The sequence below is a fragment of the Mytilus californianus genome, unplaced genomic scaffold, assembly GCF_021869535.1.
Source record: "Mytilus californianus isolate M0D057914Y unplaced genomic scaffold, xbMytCali1.0.p SCAF_6, whole genome shotgun sequence".
NCBI classification, from domain to species: Eukaryota; Metazoa; Mollusca; class Bivalvia; order Mytilida; family Mytilidae; genus Mytilus; species Mytilus californianus.
Window position 1 is genome coordinate 30989913 of NW_026262712.1, and position 19652 is coordinate 31009564.

Genomic DNA, 19652 nt, shown 5'->3' on the forward strand with positions numbered 1-19652 from the left:
CAAACGGTTTTAAATTCCGGAAAATGTACATTTCCTACGTATTTGGTTGAAGCGGTTAGTTTGCTGATCAACATTTTTTTTATTTCCACCTGTACGGCCAGTAAGGGGAAAGAACTCATTAATCTAATGCAAACATGGCGGCGATCCGGGGAAGATCTAGTTTTGTGTTTACAAAAAGGTTGGTTATGCAGATCGTATGAAGAAGAATGACTTGTTACTTTGCCATAATTTATTTTAGATCATGATCTTTCGATTTATCTATATGCCTATTATAATCACACGGTGCAAATATGTTAAATCTGACTGCAAAAAAGTTGTGCTATTGAAAAATGTTAAAATTGAAATCCCAAGATAATGGGGATTTCAACTTTTTCAATTTTCTGGCGTATAAAAGATATACTTTCATATTTTTTTAAGTTATAACTTAAAATATAATTGATATATTATTGTTACTTGATGTTATATGTTGAAAAAGTAAGATCGGTAAACAAAATAACGAGTTTTCAGTTGCACATGTTGCCGCGATGATATGTTGTTATTTTATTGATATGCTAATGAAACACAACGTCAATAATTGTTTACCACCCAGTACATGTCCAACTCTAGAAATAGTCCCTAATTCTGAAAAGGATGTTCAGAAGCAAAAGTGATTTGCAATTTACAACCATAAAGTCCATATGTAATGCAATAATTAGTGTTTAACATGCATGATGTACAAAACAATATACATGTTCAGCTTGGATGTTGAGTTATGCAGTGTGTCTGGTAGTTATCTGAAGGTATAATCCATAGCCAAGGTCAGCTGCCTTGGCTATCATATATGTGTCCATCTTCTTCTTCTTTTAGTTTCCGCACTCCATCATAATATTGATGACTATGTGCCGTACGTCTGATCATCTATCCCACATTTATATGTACATGTAGGGCCTAGATGTCATTTAGTTGTGTCATATGGTTGCTGTCTCATCATACATTGATATATACCCTGGCTGTATCTTTTTTATTCACATTACCACAATAGAAAAGCTCATATATTACATGTATATGTCTGCACCAAAATCTTTTCCAACTACTAGTCCGAAGGCAAATATTCAGACATTTTCCTTGTGTGTCTAAAGTTGAACAAAGTTTTGCGAAAATTAACTAGTCCAAATAAAATTTTACTAGTCTGGGGAATTGGATTAGTGGCTAACAGTGCAGGCTGCTTCTACATTTACACAAACATGTATATATACAGTTTGTATATGTACAATGTACATGAACTACCTCAGATGTCTTGTAGTAATGTCAGGTACAAAATGTTACTAAACTGTAGTGTGCAGGCATGAATCATGGGAAGTTATAAGTTGGATCTGGGGCCAAGTCAATCTATTGACTTGAAAAATGGTTTTGCTGCTTCTCTGCTAAGCACCCTCTGCTTTGAGGGGTAACTAGAGTAAATACTTGGTCAGCTGAGGACAATAATTAAACTGATGCAGATCCTAGAGTTGAAAACACCCAAAGCTAGATAATGTTTGGAGTGAAACAAGTCTGTATCATATATATTAATTAACCATAAATGTCAATGAATGTAGCTCCATTGGGGGCGGGGAGCAAAATCCATCTCTGTGAAATGTCTGATACCTTAAGCCGCTCATGTCTTCCTGTAGAATGTTTACAGTAGAAATGGCATGTTAAAAAGCTGACTAAGTGGCTAAAGTGCGTCTGTCTAGCACAAAGCAGTGTTCATACTCACATTACATAACATGTAAAGTTTGCCATTGAATTTTACAGGGTTGGCAAATTATTATAAACCTGGTTTTCTAAGGTTAGGCAATACCCCCAGAAGTTGGTGATAAATGCATGTTGTACAGGGTAATGTGGTTGTTGTTTTCTTGACCCATGCTGGATGGGGGATATAGAATATTTTGTACCTTGCGTCCATCTGATGGTAGGTATACATTGTACATTTTTTGGTGTCAGAAGTTATTAAAATCATTATCAAAGGTTAATACCAGCAAGGTCTTGGAACTGTGCTGTCAAATTGTTTTTACAGGAGTTATGGATAATGCTGCTTGTTAATAGATATTATAGGGAAATTACATTGTTAGGGATTTCTTGACTACATTTTGTAAGATATTTAATACATAGAAGTATATAAGAACCCAACAAATTTTTCTCAAGTAATATATAATTGTCCTTGGACAGATAAAATATGTGCCACATTGGAAACTATCTGTCAATATTGTCATGTTTTATTTAATTTTAATTTTACACAGAACAGTTCAAACACATTGTAGTTTCATAATACCATTGCCATATATAAACATTTTACACAGAAAAACCCTGAGTTATTTTAAGAGGAGAAAAAAAAATCAATTTCTTCAATTTCTCAAACAATTTCATATACTAAATGCACAGAACAAGTATTGTATAAAATAAGGATATATGTGGTATGATTGCCAATGAGACAACTATCCAACAGAGTTTAAATGACAGGATTAAAGCAACTATAAGTCAACAAATGGTCTTCAACAATGAGTAAAACCCATACCTTATACAAGACCCTGACATAACAGAATGGATGAAAGAACATTATTTGAACAAAAAACTTTTTTCCAGTTCAAAGAATATTACTGGTAGTGTAATATTTCCATTTTTTTTTTTTTTACAGATTGTTTGTTCACTGTTGGTCACTTAAGTGGGAAAACTGATTGGATAAAGATATTAAACAGTCTTTATAGTACTGGTGAAATAGGTGAGTTTTCACAGTGGTAAATTTGTTTGTTCTTTTTGAATAGGGGACATTTCAATAGTAAAATTAAATCGGTATTAATATTTTGCATTGTAATTGGCCACTGAACCATTTGTAGTTAAATTAAAATAAAGTTTTTATGTTTTGATTTTGATAAAACAGTTTACCTTTTACTGCTATAAAATGTTTTATTCTTTATTTCATCTCTCAATTTCAATTTTTGCAGGAAACTCATCTGATTGTGGAAGTTTGTGTAGTGGAAAGAAGGAGTTACATACAGATGCTGTTTTGAATCATAAGAAATGACTGATATTAATTCATTTCTTCAATTCCTCATTAGCTTCTTCACAAGGAATAAATTGTGTAAGGAGTTCTATATTCCTATTTAAAGACCTAACTTTTTTTTTCCATTTGAGTGTATGAAAGCAAATTAATTGAATTCATTCTGAAAACTAAGCTTAAATAGTTTTATGTACATGTATATGTGACTTTATCTTTACTTGACTTTTTATTAATAAGTTATTTAAACATTAATAATTTTATTCTTTGTATGAGAAGCTATAATCAATCGACTATATATGTTTTTCTCGCCTGCGATGAAAGTCCGGGAAAGTGAGACATAAGGGTTCCTTTTCTGGCGATGATGGCTCTGGCATCAACAATTGTTAAGTTTTTTGCTTAAGTTAGTAAGTTTGACAGGTATTACTTGTGATAGATCATTGATATTTAATTTAAAGTTGTATTACTATCAGTACATATCAGTTTGACAACTATTTTGAGGACCTGTCCCTAGGATATGGTGCAGTGACTTGGATTTAGAGATTTTCAATATTAATAGAAAAACAAATGATATGAAGTATCCATCCATGACACAAAATCAGTAAATGCACAACAAAAAAGCAAAGGAACAGTGCTTTTATTGCTGTTCTTCATCTCAAAGTCACAGTGAGACCTCAACTCGGAGCAAAAAAACTCTCACTTTACTGCAAGTTGAAGACAGCCCCTTTGCAAAAATAATTTGGATAGACTTTGTAAGATGTAACACCACTCAATTGGGTTAAGTCGAAAAAGAACATACTGGAAAGTAGTACATATTTAAAACAAAAAAAATTTACTGCTTAAGCTAGTTTGATAGGATCTAATTCTGACACATACATTACAATATATCCAAAAATAAAGTAATTGTCTGATACAGAAGTTTTATATGTTTTAAATAATAATGCTGTTTTTGCCTTCTTTGTTTTTATTCCCTTTGAAAATATATCATTTTGTCCAACAAATTTTTAAAAAATCTGCATTAAGGCTTTGTAATATTGCAAATATTTGACCTGATAACAATTTAGACTGTTGGAATCATCATTGGCATCATAATGATATCAAGTTTGACCTGACATGAGGAAGGCAAGTGTCATAAACTTATGAAACAATAAAATTGAGAATGGAAATGGGGAATATGTCAAAGAGACAACAACCCGACCAAAGAGCAGACAACAACCGAAAGCCACCTATGAAACAAGTTTGTTTTGGATCAAGAAAATACTCAAATTAATACAATAAACAATGTATACATTGACATATACACACATTAAAAATAGATGAGTTGTGAGAGAATCCTTTTTTTTAAGCTAATCTGGCAAAAGTGACTAATTGTGTCTTCATACTCAGTTCATTGTTTGTCATCTGTAAACCTTTTAGCTCACATCCCCATAAAGCCACTGAACTACTGTATAAACTTACTTGTTGTCCATTGTAAACTTTTTACCAAACTTGAGGTGAATGGTTCTTATGGTGTCTAGTATAAACTTTGTTGATTTTTATTCTGGTCAGTCTGTACACAGCAAACACTTTTGGATGAGTCTTTAAGGAAATATTACCCTTTAATAGTGATTTAATCAATTTTTGCATTTTGGGCAAATTCAATAGTAGTTTAAAAGAGAAACTGTAACCAGCCAAAATGATCAGCAATATGCATTGATTAACAAATAAGAAATGAGTGCTGAATTAGAATGGGGTCTATAATGTAAGAGAGTGGTCATTTTTGAAGATGCAAATACATTTTTGTTTCGCCTTGACGGAGTCAAAAAGCGAGACATAGGTATGCTGTTTCCGGCGTCAGCGGCGGCGGCGTCAACAATGTATTAGTTTGTGATTAGGTCTAGTTCATGGTGAACCACTAGTGGTAGGTCAATGATATTTGGTATGCAGTTGTATTAGCATTGGCACATCTCATTACCATGGAGATTATTTGGCCCCGCCCCCTCAGTCAAGGTCTATTGACTTTGAAACTTTTCATAGTTTACATGTATTAGTTTGTGATTAGGTCAATTTATGGGGAACCACTAGTGGTAGGTCAATGATATTTGGTATGCAGTTGTATAAGCATTGGCATATCTCATTTCCATGGAGATTATTTGGCTCCGCCCCCTTAGTCATGGTCTATAGACTTTGAAAATTTTGCTAAGTTAACATGTATTAGTTTGTGATTAGGTCAGTTCAAGGGGAACCATGAGTGGTAGGCCAATGTTAATTGGTGTTCAGTTGTATAAGCATTAACACATCTCATTTCCATGGAGAATATTTGGCCCCGCCCCCTCAGTCATGGTCTATTGACTTTGAAACTTTTGCTTAGTTTACATGTATTAGTTTGTGATTAGATCAGTTTAAGATGAACTGCTAATGTTAAGTCAATGATATTTGGTATGCAAATGTATTGGTATTTGCAAGTATCGTTTCCATGGAGATTATATAGCCCCACCCCTGATCATGGTTCATTGACTTTGAAACTTTTACATAGTTTACAAGTTAATGTTTGTGTTTAGGTTTGTTTAAAGGGAACGACTTTTAATAAGTCAATGGTATTTGGTATGCAGTTGTATTAGCATTGGCACATCTCATTCCATGGAGATTGTTTAGCCATGTACCTTCAGTCATGGTTCATCGACTTTGAATATTTGCATAACTTACCTGTGAAAGTATTGCTATTTGAATTTCAACATTTGCATTATCAAAATTACAAAAAGGCGAGACATATCTCTGTGATAACAGTTTATGTAGATCCAAGTGAGTGACAGAGACTATTGTCTAGTTAAAAAAGCTTCCCTGAAACTACTGAACCAATTCAAACCAAAGTGACATGATCGATGGTGCTTAGTGGTGTGTAAAATATTGCTTAAATATTGTATGTCAATAAAAGACGAGTTGAAACAAAAAAAGATCAGCATTTTAGGCGCATTGAGCCTGTAGTTTACCGTTTTGCTGTGACTGATAACAGCTTCATATCAGGATCAGTGCTGAACTTATATACTTTGTTGTGTCTTTCTGACGAAGTTTTGTTTATCTTTAAAATGTCACAAAGAGTGGGTCATGGATTAAATTGACCACTGTCTCGAGTCACAGGGAGGACTGGGCACTAACAAACATTATTAACCCTGCCAGGTTCTGTATGCGTTTGTCCCATGTCATGGGGGATCAAATTGAGAATGGAAGCGGGGAATGTGTTAAAAGAGACAACAACCCGACCAAAGTGCAGAAATCAGCCCATAGCCACCAATGGGGGTCTCATTGGGTGGTTCTGATCCCGGATCCCGCTTACTGTTTTGACAGATTCCCGTATCCCGCCTACACTATGTACGTAAGCAATTCTCATTTCCCGTATCCCGCTAGACTTCATTTCCCGTTATTATTTCAATAATTTGACTTTCACGTGTCACGCTTATAAAAAATCGGCAATCCCGCGTCACGCTTAGACCCCAATGAGACCCACACCAATGGGTCTCATAGGCGGATCCAGCCCCCCCCCCCTTTCGTGGGAAAAATTTGGTTGATTATATAGGGAATCACTGAAGCATGACTGGAGCGGGCCCCCCCTTAGGTCAGTCAGCGGGCCCCCCTAATGAAAAGTTCTGGATCCGCCACTGGGTCTTCAACACAGGTGCTGCTGTATTTCGGTGATTGTCGTTGGTTGCTGGCTTTCATATTTTATTTTCGTTTCCGATTCTGATAGTGTGTTTTCAAAACAAGAATCAAAAGAATTTGTAAAGATTTGGGGCGGTCCAGAATTGCTTGTACGATTTAATGCTAAACAATGATATATTATCCAATTAAAGGGGGCGTACGCATTCTACGCCCTCTCCCTTAATCCATACATAATTGGATTGAGGTGAGGGGATGGGTAGACAAGTGGACCCGCCCACCCTTATGGGACTACATGTCTATTGCATATAGACTGTATGCCCCACTCCTGATGTTTTTTAGTGGTTCCCCCTTTTTTTTTAAATCCTGGATCAGCAACGGAAATGGTATATGAAACATTTTGAAGATGAAAAAAGGGTAAAATATGATGTAAAGCAATGCATATATATTACTCTTCAAGGGTATTTTGAAAACACACATTGGAACTGGAGCAAATGCATGTAGGGCTGGCCTACATCTGTGGTAACATCCCTTTTCGTCATCAATACAAATAAGTAGGATTATTTATCCAATGAAAGAAAAATAAATACCTATCGGATCGCTTGCCAACCCGTGTATTAAAAAAGTAAGATATGATCATGAAATAACGTATTAAGGGAAATCATGAATTTATACAAAATATATTCATTCGTATATCTGCATATCCTACCGAGAGTTCAAATTTTTAAATTCATAATGAGAAAAAATACAATCAGTTAAACTGACAAATTCTTTGAAAAGGAATAAACCATAAAGGTAATGAAAACCGTGTGTTAAACTTCAAACACAATACCAATATCAAAGGTTACGGCTACAGCGATTATTAAAAAGAAATAGAAAGGGAGTCATAAAATTTAAATTGCATGAATTATAATATCATAGCCCAATCATTTTATGACCTCGGAGTCAATACTTTCTATTTCTGTTTTCTGATATTTTCATTGCTTATTTTACTATTTCTTATATTTTATTTTCTATATACCGTTTTTACTATCAAATGCACCCCCCCCCCCCCCCCCCAAAAAAAAAAAATAAAGAAAGAAAAATGAAAATATCACCAAAAACCTTTGAAAAAAAAGGATAATGCGCACGTTTTCGGACTAGTGTAACAAGAGAGAAAATAACAACCGTACGTAAAATCATAGCTGTATAAAAAACACACACATCTATGGTAAAATCCAGGATTTGTATAGTGAAATCAAATCCTTGGTAAAATGAAACAGTCAGTCGAATACACCGCGGACCAAGCATAAGGCCGCGTGTACATGAAGTATTGCAGATTAACGACAAACTATCTTCTATTAATTCGATCACACACAAAAAATAAGAAGCAAAAAGCAGAAAAAACAAATTAATTAATAAAAAAAAACACTGTCGATAATGGTTATACTATCTACAACAGTATAATGGAGGAACGACGGTGGCGCGTGGTTGTGATTAATACGCCGCCTAGATAAACAAAACTGTGTATTGACCTTTTAGTGATAGAAAAACAGAGTTCAAATATATAAATATTCATGTTATAACTTATTGTCATACTTCCGTCAAAACTTTTAAACCAATAGCATGACACAAATTATTTTTCGAACAGCTCTGATATTTTGTCATAAATTATAGTCAAACCCAGAGAAGTTCGAACGAAATCTTCCAAGCATAGTATCATTGGTTTCCTTCCCCCTTACTTATATTCCCCTGGTACGGCTGTAGGTTCCTATATACGCTTTTACACATAACACTAGTTAGTACTCTCACAAAAATAACAGATAAATTGTTAGAATGTGTCCTACAATGTATATATGTGTCTTGCTTTTGGTCATAAACAAGCTTCTGTCAAAGTTTGGTACAAACTAGGATAGTTTAAGAAAGTTATCAAAATTTTTAAAACTTTAACCACATCTCAAGTGAATGTACATTTGAAAAATGTTAACTGGCAGAAAAGTCTTTTTATAAGTAAAATAAGGATAAACAGGATTTTTTTTACAAAATTTACTTCTGGATACTATCTTATGATCTGACATCTAAACAAGCTTCTGTCCAAGTTTGGTAGAAATCCAGCATATTTTAATTAAGGATTATGTAGCCTTGTGTTCATTCAATGCTAAACATATGGAAATTTTGTAGAAAATCCACAGCCTTTCCCCTTGTAATCTCGTATTTAGCAATTCAGTGCTTGGTAGATAGAGGATTATTGCATGCAGTACTAGTGCTAGCAATGATTTCCATAAAACAAGTTGATAAAATGTTCAATCATTCAATCCCTCCAACTGTTCAATCATTCAATCCCTCCAACTGTTCAATCATTCAATCTCTCCAACTGTCCTATCATTCAATTAAATTTAATAGATATTGGTTAAAACAAATATAAAATGGACCAATTCAAGTACACCTTCTCGGGTGCGCCCGACTTTAGTAACTCAGCACAAGGTTTTTTTTATTTTAAAGGTTGTATAGAACTTTTTGTTAACAATGAAGACTAGCACATCATAGAAAAACAAGAGAGTAATGGTAATCTATCATGTCTATGTTTAAAATTTTATAACAAAATTCTCTTATTTAAAGTCTGTGGATTTTCTACAAAAATCTTGGGTTTATTTGCCAAAAAATCCCCTTTTTCTATTAAATGCAATGAAACAATAAATAATCATGCTTTGTACGAAGTTTCCCCTTGGTATATGTACAAAATGGCCCATAACTATTTTTCAATATTTTTGCTGTTTTGATACTATTGCAGTTTGAAAATTTCGTAATTCACATGGTACAGAAAGGATCATAAACCTTAAGAAAGTTATTAAAATTATAAAAAAGTTAACCACAGAGTGAATGTAATTATCTTAACTGGCAGAAAAAGTAAGTCCATTTTAATTTTATAAATAAAATGCGGATAAACAGGAATTTTTTTTCACAAATTAAATATACTTCTGGATACTATCTAATGATCATAAACAAGCTTCTGTCAAAGTTTGGTAGAAATCCAGGATTTTTTAACGTTTAACTGTTTAAAAAAGTTATTAAAATTTCAAAAACTTTAACCACCATGACCACAGAGTGAATATTTGTGGACGCCAATGACCGAATGAAGGAATGCTAATAATGCTATATCTTGCTTTAGCCACAAAAGTTGCAGGCTTGATGAAAACCAATAATATTTATTATTCTTAATAAATAAATATTGAAACATACATTAAATTTCTTTTTTTAATATATGACATTGTATGAGAAACAAGAGAATCTTTGGCGGTTTTATTTTCATTATCAACATGATCAAGGATGTGTTTAAGATAATATACAATATACCTTCAATTTACACCATACATTGCCATAGTGCATGTGTACAGATGAATGAATCAATATGTGTGTATATAGATCAGTCATTCCTTTAATAAATATTAGTCTTTTTGTACGTTAGATTTGCATCATCTTAAATCTCATCAAATTCAGTCAGCATTGTCTTTATTTCAATTCTTGAATTCGTAATCATGATAATCATGTTTATATGCAAATATCATGAATATTGAATTCCTTAAATTCATGTTTTGAATATTATATGTGACTGTATTATCAAAGAAGTGAATTGGGACCAGTAAAACAGTAAATTGGAACCACTGTTATGCCTTTATTGTTTTTATGATTGTAGAATACTTATATTTCAGAATATGGCATCTGAGGCTAAATTTTGTGGTCCGTGTGAAGCTAGACATACAACAGAAATTGCAGTTGTCTGGTGTATTGATTGTGATGATGGACTATGCCCCTCTTGCTTGGAACACCATAAAGTCAGCAAAGCTAGCAATAAACACCAGACCATACCAGTTAGTAAGTACGCAGAAGTGGAATCAGTTTCCTCATTAATAAAGCTGGAGTGTGAGGAACATAATCAAAAATTAACTTTTTTTTGTCAAGATCACTATTCCACTGCCTGTGCTCTTTGTATACCAGAAAATCATAAACAATGTACGTGTATAAAACCCATCGAACAACTTGCTCAACATGCAAAAACTTCAACGGAGATGTTTGACTTAGAAAAAGGACTTAAGGAGCTTGCTAATACCCTTGTTGAACTTAAAACTCACCGACAGCAAAATATTAAAGATATAAAAAACCAAAGAAAAACCATTTTAGTGGAAATTAAAACTTTAAGAAAACAAATCAATATGCTTCTAGATGAGTTGGAATCTGATTTGTTAAAGCAGTTAGAAAGTTTTAGCGACCAAAATATATCCGAAATAGACAAGTTACTTTCAAAATTAAAGGACAAAGAAACACAAATTAAAAGTCTTGGAGAGTCAATTCATCGGATTAAAGAAACATTATCCAATGTTCAAGTCTTTTTAGCAACAAAAAGTGTTGGTGAAAAGTTGCGTGAAGAACAAGAATGGATTTCAACTTTATGTGACCAGGATGTAGCTAAAGAGTCAATTCTTGAATTATCTACTGATTCACAACTAAAACATTTGTTATCTGACTTGAAATGCTTTGGCACAATACAGGTTGTCAGAAATCCTTGTCAAGTTAAAGTAGGAGCCTGGGAGCTTCTTAAAGCACAGCTTAATGTTCCAATAACTGAAGTCAGAGATATTGACCAGACAGAACTGAAACTAATACGCGAGATTTCCTTTGATAGTGAATCAGTTATTAGAGATTGCATTATTGTCAATGATGGGAGAATGATTTTTGCAGATATCGTGAGAAGTAATGTATTAGTTTATACTCGTGATGGACAGCTGTCGAGGGCAATCAGTGTTGGCAAATCTCCTTTTGGATTGGCTGTGATACACACCAATACTGTGGCCGTCACCTGTCGTGAAGAAAAATCAATAAACATTGTAAATATCGATGAAGGTGTTGTTAAACGAAAGATAAATGTTGGGAAACCTTGTTCTGGTTTATCTTACAACAATGACAATTTGTATGTTCTCGTCACAAAGACAGGGATAATGGAATTTGATTTATTTGGAAATCTAATCAGAACAATACCGATAGACGTTCCAACTGATGAATGTTACATATCTTCTTATAAAGATAAGTTTTGTTACACAAGTAATAATAATGCTAAAATCATAGCATGTTGTGATAAAAATGGAAGTACAGTCTGGAGATGGGACATTGCTTATTCCGGTGTCACAGTTGACAATTACGGAAATTTCATTGCTTCAGAATACAGTACTGGCATATTGCAAATAGTATCATCTGATGGTAAGAAGAGAAAACAACTTCTACAGCCTTTGAAAACCCGTAAAAATTGGCTTGAAGGTTTGTTCTTTGACAAAAACAGCAGAACATTACTTGTAACATGTATTTCAAAGTATGCCAGGCTTTACCGCGTCATTTGAATCACAAATATGACCTACCAACTTATCTCTGGGTACTTAAATTATAAACATGAAGAGTGCTAGCCACATGTATATCAGGATCTGCTAAGGCCGTGTTCACATTGACCTAAACTCAGTGTTGTGTTAGTGTAACTCGCTTGTAAACTAAACACAATTACGTTCCCGTTGATAAAACTCAATGTTTACATGTAATTTACATTATGTTTTGTCTTCATGCAGTCAATAGTCAATGTAGGCCTTGTGTAGGTTAAGTGTACACAAAACTAAGCATTTAGAACATTAGTTTTACATGTATCATGTATATTTAAGGAAGAAACGATTTGTGAATAAAATATATATTTATAACACATGTAACAATTATTAATAAAGTTCTTTACAGAAATGTTTGTCTAAACTTGATATATTTATTTGTTATGAAAAAACTTTACGTAGCTTTATAAACCCCTTATCAAGACTCAAAGCATCATCATTGCTGAACACATAATTCATTTGAAAAGGTCTTCCCGAATCGACTGGACGTACACAGAAATATTTGCCACTGGTCTTTACTCAAACAACGATTCACTCATAAATTCATTACTAAAAAAAGTGTGGGGTAAATTGTAAAGTTTGTCTAGTGTCTCAGATCTGTAAAAATACACTTAGAAATAAAAAAAACATTTACCCCCTCCCTTTGCCAAATACTCCTTGGGGAAGAAATACCATTTGAAACAAACAGAAAAGATAGAAATGTAGTGATCCTTAACATCTCAATCCTTTTTCTTCGTCTGTAAGCACGCTGCTGCAGCCTACGTTTTCTAATGCGTAATCGAGACATCTTTAGTATCTTTAAACTACTGCAAGTCATCAAAATGGCTTTCATGAAGGAGCAACCACTTAACTGCAAAAGGGGGTTAGATTTTTTTTCACGCGAACATTTTTATTTTTTCGATGCTAGCAATCAAATAATTTTTTTTCAATATTTAACACTATAATGTATGGGGAAACTCTTGATTCAGAAAATTTTAATGCCCCCGCCATAGCGGAGGGGGCATTAAGTTTTACCCTTGTCCGTCTGTACTTGTGTACGTGCGTAAGTCCTAAAAATGGTTTCCGTTCTCTAACTTGAGTTTGCCTGAACTAAATGTTATGAAACTTATACACAATGCTTATTACCACAAAACACAGATCAAGTTTGAATTTTAGTGGCGCCACTTTAATGGTTCTAGAATTATGCCCCTTTATAAATGGAAAAATTGCAAAATTTTTAGTTTCCGTTCTCTAACTTAAGTTTGCCGTAACTAAATGATATGAAACTTATACACAATGCTTATTACCACAAAATACAGATCAAGTTTGAATTTTGGTAGCGTCACTCTAACCGTTCTAGAGTTATGCCCCTGTATAAATGGAAAAATTACAAAAATTTAGTTTCCGTTCTCTAACTTAAGTTCGCGTCAACCAAATGTTATGAAACTTATACACAATGCTTATTACCACAAAATACAGATCAAGTTTGAATTTTGGTGGGGTCACTTTAATCATTCTCGAGTTATACCCTTTATAAATGGAAAAAAAATGCAAAATTTTTAGTTTCCATTCTCTAACTTAAGTTGCCTCAACCAAATGTTATGAAACTTATACACAATGCTTATTACCACAAAACACAGATCAAGTTGAACTTTGGTGGCATCACTTTAACCATTATCGAGTTATGCCCCTTTATAAATCGAAAAATTACAAAATCTTTAGTTTCCGTTCTGTAACTTAAGTTTGCCCCAACCAAACATTATGAAACCTATACACAATACGTATTAATTACCACAAAACTCAGATCAAGTACAAATTTGGGTAGCGTCACGTTTATCGTTCTTGAGTTATGTCCCTTTATAATGTATGCAAGCAGGGGCATCATCTGTGTCCATGGGGATACATTCTCCATTTTTTTTATCAACTGTATGACCAGAATATTTTTTTTTATCAAATTAGGATTCAGATTATTTTTCAAGGAAAAATCCATGCCCCCCCCTTTTGAAGTCAAATGGTCGTTCCCTAACTGAGCAGGAGCAACAAAGAGCACATCTTAATGTACCAATGCATGCTGCAATGAGAGATATTGACGAGACAAAACTGGAACTGCTACGCACGATTAAGTTTGACAAAAAATCATATATTCAAGATTGTGTTATTGTCAATGATGGAAGAATGATTTTTACCTACGGAGATCAGAGTATGGTATTGGTGTATTCAAGTGAAGGGCACTTATCAATGTCAGCAAGTCTCCCTTTGGACTTGCTATAATCAGTACGAATACTGTGGCCGTAACATGTCGTGACGACAAAACAATAAACATTGTTAATATTGATGATGGTGTTGTGAAGCAAAAGATAAATGTGGGTAAATCTTGCTCTGGTTTATCTTACCATGATGACAGACTGTATGTCCTTGTATTAAACACAGGAATAATGGAATTTGATTCAGTTGGAAGTCGAATCAGAACAATACCAGTAGATGTTCCAAGTGATGACTGTTATTTATCTACTTATAAAGATAGGTTTTGTTACACATGTTATGATACACGTAAATTCATAGCATGCTGCGATAGTAATGGAAAGGAAATCTGGAAGATGAATGTTGCTGATTCTGGCGTAACAGTAGACAATTACGGAAATTATTTTGCCGCAAATTACAGGGAACAGACTTTGAATATAATTTCTGCTGATGGTAAAAAAACAAAACAACTTCTGGCCAGGAATGATGGTTTTGATCGTCTTGATCGTCCTCAAGGGATCTTTTTCAACAGCAACAATAACACATTACTCGTAACTTATCAATTCGAGAAGGCAATGCTTTATAGCGTCAATTGAACAATTAAAATGATGTAAATGTACATAACATATATAAAATTGTAAAAGTCTACACTTCATACTGTATCACTTTCTAATTCAAGGTTTTTCCCATTGACATAAGAAAAGGTCAATTATTGTCTCTTCAGTAATGCTCGAATAGAGATTTTTTGGAATACACAAAACCTAGTACAAAATGTACAAACATTTAAGAGCTGAGCTAACTGCTGAGTCCATACCATAGATGTTAGCCCTATGGTTTTCTATTCCATTTGCTGTAATGCATCATTGCTAAAAGTACTTTATGACAAAAAATCATCTTTCATGGTATTTGTCAACTTTATTCACAGGTTTTCTTTGACAATGCTAGGTTCGAGCTTGAAATGTTGTATGGACATGATGGACAGTAACTGTTCCTTGTAGGAAACCGAATATTAGGCCACACGGTTGCCTATAATTGCTTACATCCACTTCATATGAATTTTGGTGGATAGTTGTCTCATTGGCAATCATACCACATCTGCTTAGTAATTAGTCCCCTACCGACGAAGTCGAAGGGGACTTTAGATTTGATGAACTCCGTCCATCTGTCTGTCTGTCTGTCCAACCGTCAGTCCGTCAAATCAGTTTTCCACACTTTTTTCTTCGTTCTTGAAGATATTGATTTGATAATTTGTATATAGTTTTATCATGACAAGTTTCAGATCAAGTTCGAATTTTGTTCCGGTCTGATGATTTTGTGCAGAGTTATGGTCCTTGGACTTAGTAAGTTCACTCAAATAATCAGTTTTCCACACTTTTTTTGCCATGCTTGAAGATATTAATTTAATAATTGGTATATAGTTTTATCATGACAAGTTACAGATCAAGTTCGAATTTTGTTCCGGTCTAATGATTTTGTGCAGAGTTATGGTCCTTGAACTTGGAAAATTCACTCAAATAATCAGTTTTCCACACTTTTTTTGTCACGCTTGAAGATATTGACTTGTTAATTTTTAACAAGTACTGTGCAGTCAATTTCTTTTTTAATAATGACGGATTTTAAAGTATATGAACAAATAACCTTGAATTATAACATGTAAAAAGGCATAATAAACGATACATTCTAAAATTAGTTATATGGATTTTCGTAATCTTTAAGTTCATGAACTTGTGCCATGGACCCTTAATTACTGTTTTCTTTGTAAAGAAATGTTCAATAAAAATTTGTACGATGAAAGAATTGAATGCTTCTAATTTTATTGGAGTGTAAAGGCGTTGACGGAAGCACATTTTGTATAAGATAATTAGAAATTCTGTTTTAAAAATTGAAAACAACATGTTAAATAATTTCATTAGTCCGAAGCGCTTTTTTGGATTTATCTTCATCAGGAACGCTCAAAGCCCAATATTTGAAAGCCAAGGATGTATAAGAAGCGAAACAGTTGAAGAGCTATATGACAAAAAAATACCTAAAAAATAGCCAAATCCGTCTAAGGTTAAAAGTGTAAACAATTTTGTTCATCGAAGAAATGGTTTACAATATTGAATGTGGCAAATTATTTTATCGTTGTTCTTAAATTTCTCCATGTAAACCAGCATGTGTAGGGTTTATTTCTATCATGTTATTCATGTACTGGAGTTTTTATTCAGGTTTATGATGTTGTAATCTTGACCACAACCAGTGGATTTAACCATTTAAGTGTACAAATTGAATTTCTAATACTGTGGATCCATTATTATATTCTTGGAAGTTTTCATGGAAGTCGTGGTGGGAAAAGATAAATCACAGGTGCTAGGATGAAAAATTTTGTCCTGCATTTTTTTTAGTTGTAATCTCTGTCCTGTCATTTTATTTTTCACTCTATTCGGTCCTGCCTTTTTTTTTTAATTAGTTTATCCTGACTTTTTTTACATAAATTGTCATCCTGCTTTTTATTTTTTTGCAAAGTCGCTCATCCTGCCTTTTCTTTTTACTCAAAACACCTGTCCTGCCTTTTTTTCAAATTTCATCCTAGCCCTCCCCATAAAAATCAAATGGTAGCTCCTTTACTTTGAGTACTATCAGATCAGCATCTGTGACTACTCTTAGATTAATTACTGTGACTACTATCAGATCAGTATCGGTGACTACTTATAGATCAGTTACTGTTACTACTCTCAGATCAGTTACCGTGACTACTCTTAGATTAGTTATTGTGACTACTCTCAGATCAGTAACTGTGACTACTCGCAGATCAGTAACTGTGACTACTCTTAGATGAGTTACTGTGACTACTCTTAGATTAGTTACTGTGACTACTCTCAGATCAGTAGCTGTGACAACTCTTAGATTAGTTACTGTGACTAATCTCAAATCAGTAGCTGTGACAATTCTTAGATTAGTTACTGGGACTACTCTCAGATCAGTAACTGTGATTACTCTTAAGATTAGTTATGTGACTACACTCAGATCAGTAACTGTGGCAACTCTTAGATTATTTACTGTGACTACTCTCAGACCAGTAACTGTGACTACTTTTAGATTAGTTATTGTGACTACTCTCAGATTAGTAACTGTGACTACTCTTAGATGAGGGGGTGGACAGCTTTTGAGGGAGGTGGGAGACAAAAAAGAGGTGGGAGAGAAAAAATTATTCTAAAAGTGGGAGGTGGGAGATAGGGGGCGGGAGGTGGGAGAAGGATACCCCCTGTCCGCCCCCTCTTAGATCTGAACATTGTGTCTTTTGTCTTCATGTTAGTTGTTTTTGTGCTTCATGCCGATCTGATGGGTCAAGCAATTTCTTACGGATTTTTAACTGTTTGCTCATATGTTGTGCTGTTACACCACTTTCCCAGGTTAGAGGAGGATTGCGCATAGTTGTCTGTCATTTAGTTTTCGGTAAGTGTTTAACAGTTATAAGTCTGGACCTTTTTTTTTACGTTTGAATTGTTTCACATTATAATTGTGTCATATCGAGTCATTTTGTATTTGACTATAAGGTATTGGTTCTACTCATTGTTGCTTACCTTGCGGTGACCTATAGTTGCTGAAATCTGTTTCATTTGGTCTCTATTGGATAGTTGTCTCACTGGAAATAATACAATATCTCATTATTTTATGTCAATCTATATATTTTTGATATGTATTTTTTTGGATAAAATTCATATGAATAGAAGGGGTAGTTGGTTATACGTCGATCAGACAGAAACCAACCAACACAAGATAAACTATGAGACATTAGAGAGGTCACTGTATTATATGTTATGCTCTGAATTATACCGAGTTCAAACGAAGTTGTGAATAAATTTAACATTGACTTTCAAAGGTAATAAACCTTGAACCAACAAAACAAACTATAATTTCCTCTTCTCGTAAAAACAGTGAAATAGGACAACTTCTAAGCAATAACTAATCAACCATTGATGAATTGCCTGCCTGACTCAAGATAACGTTTCAGTGTATGTTTAAGCATACCTACCTGTTTTTCAAATGTTTTGTTTTGAGCGTTCCTGAAAAATAGAAAAAAAGCGCTTCGGACTAACAAGTTTTTTGAATTATGAATTTGATTGTTCAGGTAGTGACATGAACATTTAGAAATATTTGGCTGTTAATTTTTTTAAATCAAGCCGGCTTCCCTTGTGATATTGATATCTGGCTGGACTACCAAAAAGTACTTTCAATAAAAAAAAAAAAATAGCACATGCTGTCAACAAAGAAATATCAGCAGTTTGTTCTTCAGAATAAATTTCGTACAGCAAAACGAGTTGGTTTGTCCATTAATAAGACTTAGAGAACAACCATTTAACTTCAAGTGGGGGGTTATGGTTTTTTGTTTGAGTCAGAAATTTTGCGCGAACAATTTTATTTTGTTTTTCAACGCTATCAATCAAATTATTTTGTTCAAAATTTAACACTATAAGGTATGTGGAAAATCTGGATTCAGAAAATTTGTTTTTGTCCTCTGCTTGAATAGAATACTTTTTTTCATCAATGTGGGAATCAGAATATTTTTTTAAGACAAAACCATACACCCCCTTGAAGTTAAATGGTCGTTCCCTTACCTTTCCAAGTTCTCCATTCGCGATTAATTTAGTTTAATATAATCATTACGTCTCACTGTGATCTGTAAATGAAGCAATATTTTAGGGCGGAGGACAATACGAAAATCAAAGCAGAAGAGTCGATACGAAGAGGAAATACGAGTCAAACTTTAAACATTTCAGCCAATATGAAGTCCGAAAAACCCATCACTGATATAAAGCGCTTCGGGAGGGCAGCCTTTATTCTTGTGGGAATTCGGGATTTACACTTATCGGGACTTGGGAATTTATAATTAATTTTTTGGGGATCTAGGAAAGAATGCGGTATTTATTGCAAGCGTTCGGGAATCAGCGTTAATTTTTCCGGGAATTCGGGATGACACTCTCCTACCCTCCACAACTCTTCAGTTATACTTAGAAGTAGATTTATTAATTTCCTATATATATATGAGGACATCGAAAAAAAATTGCACACCTTTGTTAACAAGAACATGAAGAAGTCAAATGGGTAAACGCAGCCCACCAAAACAAAATCTTCAGACAATACTTTTCATTTGAAAATTACTAGAGGAGGGTTGTAAAAGTTCAATATGCACTACTTACACGAGAATTCAATCTGACAATGGTCAAAATTAAAATATCATTCTACAAAGAAAGAAAGAAAATGTGCCTTTCATCCACACTGTATTTTTGTTCAACAACATGTACAATAAACACGAGCGCACGGATCTGATACTCTGAAACAAAAAGACAGCAACAAGTTATTCGATTATAATAGAAAACCCGTCAGTTATGAGGGTCTGGATGTGG

General features: G+C 33.9%; 1 protein-coding gene across 2 annotated transcripts; it reads left to right on the top strand.

Moving 5' to 3' along the window:
• Positions 1-50: 50 nt before the first annotated feature.
• On the top strand, positions 51-12362 carry LOC127705158 (uncharacterized). 2 transcript variants are annotated; one of them, XM_052209406.1, is made up of 2 exons: positions 51-91; positions 10336-12362. In XM_052209406.1, exon 2 carries the CDS (start codon positions 10339-10341, stop codon positions 12013-12015), a length of 1677 nt encoding a protein of 558 aa, XP_052065366.1. In that variant the 5' UTR covers positions 51-91; positions 10336-10338; the 3' UTR covers positions 12016-12362. The 2 variants fall into 2 exon arrangements, with proteins under 2 accessions (XP_052065366.1, XP_052065367.1); XM_052209407.1 differs by lacking the exon at positions 51-91 and adding an exon at positions 8389-8423.
• The last annotated feature ends 7290 nt before the right edge of the window (positions 12363-19652 follow it).